The 10,000-nt window shown below is 35.8% G+C and overlaps 1 protein-coding gene across 1 annotated transcript; it reads left to right on the top strand.

Annotated features, from left to right (window-relative positions):
• The first annotated feature begins 872 nt into the window (after positions 1-872).
• Positions 873-9,716, top strand: LOC137653061 (general transcription factor II-I repeat domain-containing protein 2-like). The gene is made up of 4 exons (XM_068386456.1): positions 873-1,017; positions 6,821-7,611; positions 7,778-7,984; positions 9,552-9,716. The coding sequence occupies exons 1-4, from the start codon at positions 873-875 to the stop codon at positions 9,714-9,716; spliced, it is 1,308 nt and encodes a 435-aa protein (XP_068242557.1).
• Positions 9,717-10,000: the final 284 nt, after the last annotated feature.

The raw sequence follows: 10,000 nt of genomic DNA, 5'->3' as shown, positions 1-10,000 counted from the left end.
TAGGAAGAAAATAGGGTAATAATAACAGATGGAAATGAGGGTAATGGAAAGATGGAGGACATATTTTGAGGAATTGATATATCGCCCAGAACCTGATAACCCAATAGAACCACCAATCTTCTTTGATCCTGAATTAGAAAAGGAAGCTCTGACAAGGTATGATGTGAGAAGTGCAATTAACAGTTTAAAGCATGATAAAAGCCCAAGAATAGACAACATTCCAGGTGAAATATGAAAATATGGTTGGGATATCCTTGAGAAAAAGCTGCATGACCTCATAACAATAATAAGGAAGGGGGAAATAACACCAGATAGATGGGAGGAAGAGATAATGATACGACTACATAAGAAACGGGATAAACTAATATATAGTAATTATAGAGGAATAAATCTACTTGTTACTGCTTACCAGACTTTGACCATCATTATACCTGAAAAATGAGACCATATGCAGAGAACATTATTGGGGAGTGTCAACAGCAGACCAGCTTTTCACTATACGACAGATCATTGAAAATTAATGGGAACAATAAATATCAAGTACATCTCTTCGTTGATTTTAAACAAGCATATGGCAGCATTCACCGACCATCAGTGTGGAGCATCATGAAGGGAATGGGTATACCATATGAATTAATCAGAAGGACTCAAGCCAGTTACAGAAATACAAAATGCTCTGTAAGATATGGAAAAAAAGCTATCATCACCAATAGATATGAAGACCGGGCTGAAGCAGGGATGTATATTGTCACCCATGTTGTTCAATACCATGATGGAAAAGTAACAAGACGATCACAGGTAGACCAGAGGGCATAAAGTATAGGGAAGTGACCGTTAACTGCCTAGGCTATGCAGATGATATAGATATAGTGATGGAAGATCTGACAGATATAGAGAGATTAACCAATATCTTCAGAGGAACAGCAGAAAGAATAAGGCTAGAAATAAATCAAGAAAAGACAAAAGTCATGGAAATAGCTAGAATACAAGAGAAGAATGGAAATGTCAACATCGATGGTATGAAAATTGAGGTGGTAGTAGGCTTTAAATATTTTAGGATGAAAATAGCTAGGGTGGAGATATGAAAGCAGAAATAAACGAAAGAATTGGATCTGCCAACTAGTGTCTCTATAGTTTAACACTTCTCAAATGAAGATCAATATCAGAAAAGACAAAATTGAGAGTGCAATAATAAGACCCATTCGGGTCTATGGATGTGAAGCATGGTCATTGGCAAAAGAGCAAGAAAATAGACTGAACATTTTTTAGAATAAAGTATTAAAAAACATAGTGGGACCAGTATATGACCAAGAAAGACAAAATGGACGAGACATAACTGGGGGTTGAGAGAATGGACAAAACAACCACAGATAAGTCAATTTGTTAAGGGAAGAAGAATACAAGGGGCAGGACATGTTGCAAGAATGGAGGAGCAAAAAAATATCATAAAGAGTCTTCTTGGCACATGTTGATGAACGTAGACCTTCTGGACGACCAAGAAAAGATTGGAGGAGGTGTTTAGAGGATGCTTTATGGCAGGAGGGTTTGAACCCTAGAGATTGGATGACTGTGTCACAAGACAGAAGAGATTGCAATAATCTATAAAGGGTGGTCTTGAGTCAACAAGTGGCCCCAGAACCAGTGGAGTAAATATGGTGTTTCCGCAACAGATATCCCTGATATATTGTGCGCTTATCTACTGCTATTTGCTTAGAATATATCAGTGCCATCTGGGGCTTCAATAAGGAAAGATAAAATTCTCAAGGACCAAAGAGGAACCAGGTATGGTCGACTATGCCTGCTTTGCGGAGCCTCGGCCGGGCTTCAGACTCCTGCCACACTCGTCAAGTTGCTGCTACCTCATCATCATCCTGTTCCTCCATGTATATGACCTATGTCTAGCTATAGTTATAGCAAGGTGATCTAAAATCATCAATCAATCTAGTCGTTGTTGTCAGATTGGATAATTTAGCCAGCATTCTTTTCAACCTATGACTTGTGTTTTTTTTATAAGGAATGATACAAACATATGCTACACCATTAATACAACCAAATTTAGCATGAAAAAAAAATTTATACATGACTTTTCTATTTTAATTTGAGCTCATGATTATGTTATATTTTCATCCTTCTTAGGGGAGTTTTTGATCTAACAATTTAGTAATGCCAACTCAAGTCTTCAAAAAAAATTGTAGCAATGTCGTTGCCATATGTAAAACAAGAAGCATATGTTGAATATATTGGCTTTCAAGCATAAACTATCATTTTATGGTGCATTTTTTCCTCGCATTTATCGATGCAAAGTGCAGATATGGTTGTATTCTTGAATGTATTTAGGATTATAACTCGCAGATCATGTGTACTTTATTAAAGTCCGAGATTATACATTGAGACAGGGCTTATTTGTGGCTAAAGTCAATTCGAGAGGCCATTATTTTACTAATGTAAGCGCAAACTCATACCTCTAGAAACAAAAATCATATTAGATGCAGTAAAATTAGAGCATCTTTTCTGATTATATCTCTATATGGTATGAGAAAAATTTTTACTGTTAGCAAGCCTAAGAAAATATTAGACAACTTACCACTATTCTTCTCCCCTCCCAGTTTAGTCTGAGGCACAGGTTCTATTTTGGATGCATGGCTTTCACATATTTTGTAATTTATATTTGTAATATCATACGTACATCAAATACACACCCTAACATTAAGTAGCATTTTATAAGTGAGCAATCAACAAGCTAAATAAGTAGGAAAAAGAATATAGGTAGTCTAGGGATCAATATGATTTATCATAAATATATAGAAAATCACTTTATGAATAATAATAGACCACTTATTTGATAACTTTTATAGTAACATACGAACCTTTTAAATACCAAAACCACGTAAAGTGTTTTAGCTAATCAGTAAGGCACGTCTGTAATATATGGTGCTGATCATTCATGCTGGTTTTTAATAGGTAGACTCTCCTTTATTTCCTTTACTATCTTTGGAGCTGAAAGGAGAAAAGGTTGTGGTCGAGGCGAATGGAGGAGGTAGGCGGAGCTTTGTGTTACTATTCTGTTTTTCTCAATTTATGACTATAGTGAATTTTTGCCTCAGAGTATAAGAGCAAGTGTCTTTATTCTATACAAATAGTGATTCATGATACTCTTGTCAATTACTGAACAGGCTGTAATACAGTAAAGCAAAATTTCGTACTGATACAGGTGTTACAAAGTTATTGCCCAAAAACGTCCTTTCGTTCCCTCTGAAACCTGCAGTAGAAGAGGTTCATGGTTGTATTTGAATTTTTGTTGTAGGTCCAAAGAAAGATTTCCTTTTTTATTCTATTTTTTTAAAAAATTGTTATTTAACAATATCTCTAACAAAGACCTCAGTATACTGAAATATTTCCCTTTATTATGTCAGGTAAATAATATGAAAATCCTCTTCTACTCTTTAGGTATATCATTGGTCTTACCAGATTGCAGAAATATAATGACGATAAAAATAATGAAAGCAGATAGAGTAGGGTCTGCTGTAGTGACGAACACACACAATTAGTATTAGGTTTTCAAAGCTCACAAACTTATCAGTGATGCAGATACCTTCGAAAAACTCAAACATGTCCTCAATGGGCTTTCCACTACGAGTATTAGTAGCTAACTTTTATATAGTCCAGGAGAATAACAGTTTGACCTCAGACAAATTACTTTAGTAGTTTTTATTGCTGGATATTGTTTAGAGTGCCATTTTGAGTTTGCTAATATAAAATAAGACAAACTCCGACTACCTTAAGTACCTCAATTTTCATAAACTCAAAATAACCACCATGTCCCATTTGAGCTATCGGCCAATACAAAAAACTCGTCTCAACTTAAATCGGGGTTACCTTGGTAATCCAATTGAAAAATCTCCTTACAAATATCCTGCCATCTCTGTTATGATCCCTTACAGTACCAGATCGTGAAATATTCGCCACACAGAAAATTCCATCCATTATCAGTAAACAAAGCAGATTTTTCGGCCCGAGAAGCTCGTGGGTCGGGGTTTTCCTCTGTACTTTGTTATTACCCCTATTTTGGTCCTCGAAGTTCTTTTCTAGCTATATTTGGATGTAAGTACTATTTTTGTTAACTTCTGATTTTAGTGATTTGTCTTTCTTGATTCTTCTTATATTTTTCTCCTTTTGCATCTTTGCATCTCCTAGTGGTCTGCCACCCTCCACCTTATACTTTTTGTTCCTCTTTTTTTTCCTCTCTTCTCCTACAGTATATTGGGATTTTTGGGGCGTTTACCCTTCCTTAGGTGTATGGCACGTTCCTTCCTTGTAGATTTTTAGAGGTTTTTCTATGGTTGTTATGTACGAGAGGTGACGTGACTGGCTGCCCGTGCAATGTTATTTTTTTACTTTCTTCCAGTCTGTGTCTTTGTATTTATGTACTTATTATTGCATGATATATCATATTGTGTTTTTATTTAATTTTGATATTTTCACAGGCATTACGATTTGTTTTTCAAGTGTTTTATACCCCATAAATTTATCATGAAAAGATAGGAAAGTGACCCCAATGACTCTATATATGTTATCAGAATTAATTAACAATATCATAAGTATCGATAAAGCTTTCATTTCCATTTCCATGATGACGGCGGAAAAAACATTTACTTTGACTGAAAAGGGTGCCCATAAAACGAGGGTGGCAGCAGAATTTAAATGAGTCGTTATCAACGTGATGGTGGGCAGAAATGCCACTCTGAGTGCAAGTTAGAATTTTTCAAGATATCTATATAGTTCTCTTTAAAACAAAAGTTTCAGGAAGAGCATGGGCCACCAAATCGACGTTGTACTTTATCAGTATTTAACTTTAAAGAACACTGTTTCTTTAGTGGGATGCCAGCACACACCAACTCTGTCGATACTTACCCAGTTCGAACATGAAATTTTCAATGGTCGACTATTAAAGCACGCAATCAAAGGCCCTCCAATGATACTTGATCACAAAAATTTCAGAGATGCCTGGCATCTTGCATGGATCTTCCAGCTACAGACTCCATATACCACAGTTTGCAGTGTATACTTTAGGACAATGAAACATATACCACCCCATTATAGAAGTGACACTGATAGTGTACCAACTTAGCTGGTGAGGAAGAAAGACTTTCCATGTGAAGCATTACTACTGGTTATCACTAAGCTGCAGGAAAATAACAATGAGCAAATAACAGTCACTGAACTTGTAAATAGAATGTCAAAGTTATGTGAAGACTCATATTCTCTAACATCTATGCATGTTAGGCCATATGAAAATTTTGAAGAGCAGGTTGTTATCATGAACATAAATGGCAAACCAAAGCAGTTGTACAGATGCTCCATGAATTTTATGGCACTACAAAAGTGGATAGCGAAGCTGTAGAGGAGTAGTGAGTAAACAAGGCACCATATGCATAAAACATGATTTATCACATGATGAGGTTTTGTGCTTCTCCAAAACCCAATTCAAGTGAAGTGACATACACAGTATCAGGTTACTATGGCTAATACATTGCCGACAATATAGACCGAAGACTCTCTACCTTAGAATACCGTGGGACATTCCGTAGAATAGTATCAGCTTGTGGTGTCCCCAAAGATAAGGTAGTCATTCATTACTACAACAGGTGTCTGGAGAAAAGAATGCCATTACTTTTCCCGAAAAGGTCTGATTTAATCATCAACGAGCTTGCTACCTACTAAGATTTTCTCTTGAAGATTTCTTTGCTCCTTCATACAAGTAGATCAGGATGGCCTAGAGCAGAGGTGGGCAAACTACGGCCCGAGGGCCGCATGCGGCCCCTCCAATGGAATTCATGCGGCCCTCCAATGGAATTCATGCGGCCCTCCAAATATTGGATATCAATTGTCCAAAAGGATTTTATAACCAGTATTTTAAAATTTGAATGTAAGTAATCGGAAATTTGTTCTCGCTCGCTCTATTTCTTTCCCTGCCCTTTTGTTACGGACAAAAGGGCTATTCTCTTGCCTGTCCTCTTCTTTATCTCTTTCTCTCTGCTTTTTTATCTCTGTCTCTCTATCTTGCATTTTTTCCTCTATTTTATTTGCATCCTGTCTCACTCATTATATTTTTCAACCAGACGGAAATAGATTTTTTCATGATTTTTAATTTTCTTATTCTATTTTATTTATTCATTTTTTAATCTATAATTGGCCATCGTTGAATAAAGATGCAGTTCAGCATCTGGGATGGGCATATGCGTGAGTGAAGCGTGTATCGGACACGTTTGCTACCAGTGGCCAGTGGGATTAAATCTTGATAGTGTACAAAACGTTTTGGTCACGTTGTAACTTTGTTACCGCGCCAACGAGTTTATTGCCTTATATTCAATCATTTCAGTGTCCTGGCAGATTCCAGAGAAAGAAGACGTTGGACGTTTTATTTCAGCACAGCTTTTACTATCTTTCAAACTTTACCAAAAAGGAGAGATTCGAAGCCTTCTAAAAAACGAAAAATTGAAGACGAATGCAGAGTATTTAACAAAGAGTGGACTGAAAGGTATTTCTTTACTGACGTCGGAGTTAAAGCTGTATGTTTGATTTGTCATGATACAGTTGCTGTTTTCAAGGAATACAATTTGAAACGGCACTTTCAAACCAAGCACACCAACTTTGGAAGCAATTTATCAAAGCAAGAACTGCAAAAGAAGGCAACTGATCTGATGAAGTTTGAAGAAACAACAAAATGTGTTTGAAAAAACTTCATCTTTACAAAGGAATGCAACAAAGGCAAGTTTTGTATTGGCAAATAAAATTGCAAAACAAAATAAGTCGTTTGCAGAAGCAGAATTTATTAAAGATTGCATGGTTGATGCTGTCAGTGTTGTGTGTCCTGAAGTCATATCTAAAGTGGAAGCTATATCTCTGTCACGAAGAACTATTGTTCGTCACATAGATGCAATTGCAATGAATATTCAAGATCAGGTGTTAACAGCCAGTGTTAGTTTTCAGTGGTTTTCTATTGCTTTAGATGAGAGTAATGACATTCAGGATACTGCCCATGTACTCATTTATATCAGAGGAATTGACGAAAACTTCGAAATTACAGAGGAATTGTTATCTATGGAGTCTCTCAAAGACACTGTTACTGGAAAAGATTTATACAATAGTGTCATTAACAGTCTAATCAGGTCTAGATTAAGCCTGGATAAATTGGCAAGTATTACAACTGATGGTGCTCCTTCACTCATAGGTAAACACTGTGGCCTTGTGACCTTGATGAATGATAAAATCAAAGAAGATTTTCCATCGCACAGTGTGTTGTCTTTTCACTGCATCATACATCAAGAAAGCCTCTGTAGATCATCTTTTAAACTCAAACACGTTATGGATCCAGTGGTGCGTGCAGTGAACTTAATAAGAGCACGGGGACTGAATCACAGGCAATTCCGAAGCTTCTTGGAAGACATCGAGGCTGATTTTACTAATGTGCTGTACCACACAAATATCCGATGGTTAAGTATGGGGAAAGTATTGAAGAGGATGTGGGACGTTAAAGAAGAGGTTGTCTTGTTTTTTAATATGAAAGACATTTCTTGTGACTTTTCAAGGGAAATGGAGCGTGACGAATGGGTTTGTGATTTGGGATGAATGGGTTTGTGATTTTGCATTTGCTGTGGACATTATGCAAAAGCTGAATGAGTTAAACACAAAACTATAAGGCAAAGGTTTATTTGCACAAGAATTGTGAGTGGAAGTGAAAGCATTTCAATTGAAACTTCAACTTTTTTCCAAGCAGCTTAAAGAGCAAAACTTTGTTCATTTTCCTCTGTTGAAAACACGAACTGTTACACAAGCACTATCAGACAAATACAGTTACCAGTTGACGGTTCTAAGAGATGAATTTATCAGAAGATTTGCCGATTTCAAGGCAATTGAATGGCAGTTTGATTTGCTCAGCTCACCTTTTGCCTGTGACGTTGAAACAGCTGCTGAAGAACTGCAGGTAGAACTGATTGATTTGCAAGCCGACAACTCTTTAAAGAGGCTCTTTGAAAATAAACCACTGGTCGAGTTTTATGCATCTCTTCACTCAGAAAAGTTTATAAATCTGAAAAATTTTGCAAGAAAGATGTTTGTGATATTTGCATCAACTTACATATGTGAGCAAACTTTTTCTATATTGAAAGTTAACAAGTCAAAGAACAGGTCACTTCTCACAGACTCGAATCTTCAGTCAGTGTTAAGAATCAGTACAAGCAACTTGACACCTAATTTCAACAAACTGGTAAATGATTGCAGTCAATTGCATCATTCTCACTGAGTCATTTTGATACTTCTGTTGCTCAGTTGCTGAGCTACTTTGCTTGTCTAATAAATGTTTATGTTTCATGTGAAGTTACTGCTTTAAAATATCAATACAAATATTTCTTGTCTTTAAATTGAGTTACTTTGTTTTCAAGCAAATATGCTTCATGTGAAGTTTTTCCCTAAATATATAAAATATGTCTTTTTGGATTTAATTTATAGGTTTACCTTGAACTTCTACTCCAAATTATTGATTAATAAAAATATATTATTTTTCTATTTCTTAAACAGAGTTACTTTGCTTTTTTTTTTTTTTTTAAATAAATTGTTTTTCTAAATAAATGCGTTTCATGGGAATCCTCTAGTCTACAGTACTTTAAAATGCTAATAAATTATTGCATTTTCAGTTTGAAAACAATATATTTTGGCTATTGTAGATATCAATTATACTGGAAAATATACTATGCGGCCCAGTAAAATTTTATTTTTTTTAATGTGGCCCTTACACTGAAAAATTTGCCCACCCCTGGCCTAGAGCTATACAAGTCATATGTAAGGGTCAGCATCCAGGTGGATTATCTATACCTTTTCTGTCGATGATGGACTTTGACCTCAAGTAATCCGTTGCTAATGCATGGGGGATTGTGACACACAACGTTGCAGCTGTCAGAAAAAAAACATGCAGTGTTCAGTATCATACACAGGATGCAAAGGAACACCATTTACTGTTAAGGGGGCCATTGCCACCAATGTCAATGACGATATCCATTCAAAGTAATATATGTAAACATCACATTGTAAGCAAGGACTTTTTATTATTATAACATGCATAAATGACGTCAGGGATGACATCGTTTCTGACACAAATGACGCCATCGGCAAATTCTTATGGCATATTTGGATTCCAGGGTTCACTTTAGTATCTGGTTGTAATACATTCATCAGGCATAAAACTTATTGATTATGAGATATCGGCACCCTAAGGGCTCACTGGTGACCATTTGGAATTTATGTAAATTAGAGTACTCCTGTAGTCCAATTTTGTCATATCTTATATTGGAGGTCCAATAATATAAGTAACTATTGCCATTTTTTTTAGAATTGTTCATTTTGGGGCTAAATTTACTACAATAACATGGGTGTCGTTGGGGGAGGATTTCAGCCTATTTGTAAATTTATATTGAGAAAGAATTACAATGAAACCTACAGTCCTTCTGACTCCCTAAATTATCAGTTATTGTTAAATCATACTATTTGGATTACAGGTAAAATTAAGAGATATAGTAAATCATATTGCTGATAAGTTGACAAATCCAGAAACCAGAAAATCACATCTTATTCAAATACCCTGTAGCCTTCCCTCCTTCAGCTATTTCTTTGGTTCCCTAAAATACATAAAGGCTAGTGACTCCTTAGTCCAATTCCCGTAACCGGTGGAACACCACAGTAAGTTTTTGCAAAGTGATTGACCTTGATAATTTTTAGTTAAGTTTTCTGAAACCCATATTTTGCGTTCCTTTGATTTTAATTATAGACTAAAGACTCTGGGATATATAACAGGGAAAAACTAAAATCGTGGAAGTAACTACTCTCTTTGTAAATATACCATTGGACTTAGTTTTGGATATCATTTTTCATGAACACAATAAAGAACCTTTCTTTCAACTTACTATGGTATTCCTACTTCTGAATTTATTACTTTAACTAGATTGAG

This window comes from Palaemon carinicauda, chromosome 14, assembly GCF_036898095.1.
Source record: "Palaemon carinicauda isolate YSFRI2023 chromosome 14, ASM3689809v2, whole genome shotgun sequence".
In the NCBI taxonomy this organism is placed as follows: Eukaryota; Metazoa; Arthropoda; class Malacostraca; order Decapoda; family Palaemonidae; genus Palaemon; species Palaemon carinicauda.
Note: the sequence above shows the minus strand (reverse complement) of the source record. Positions and strands in the feature narration are given on the sequence as shown.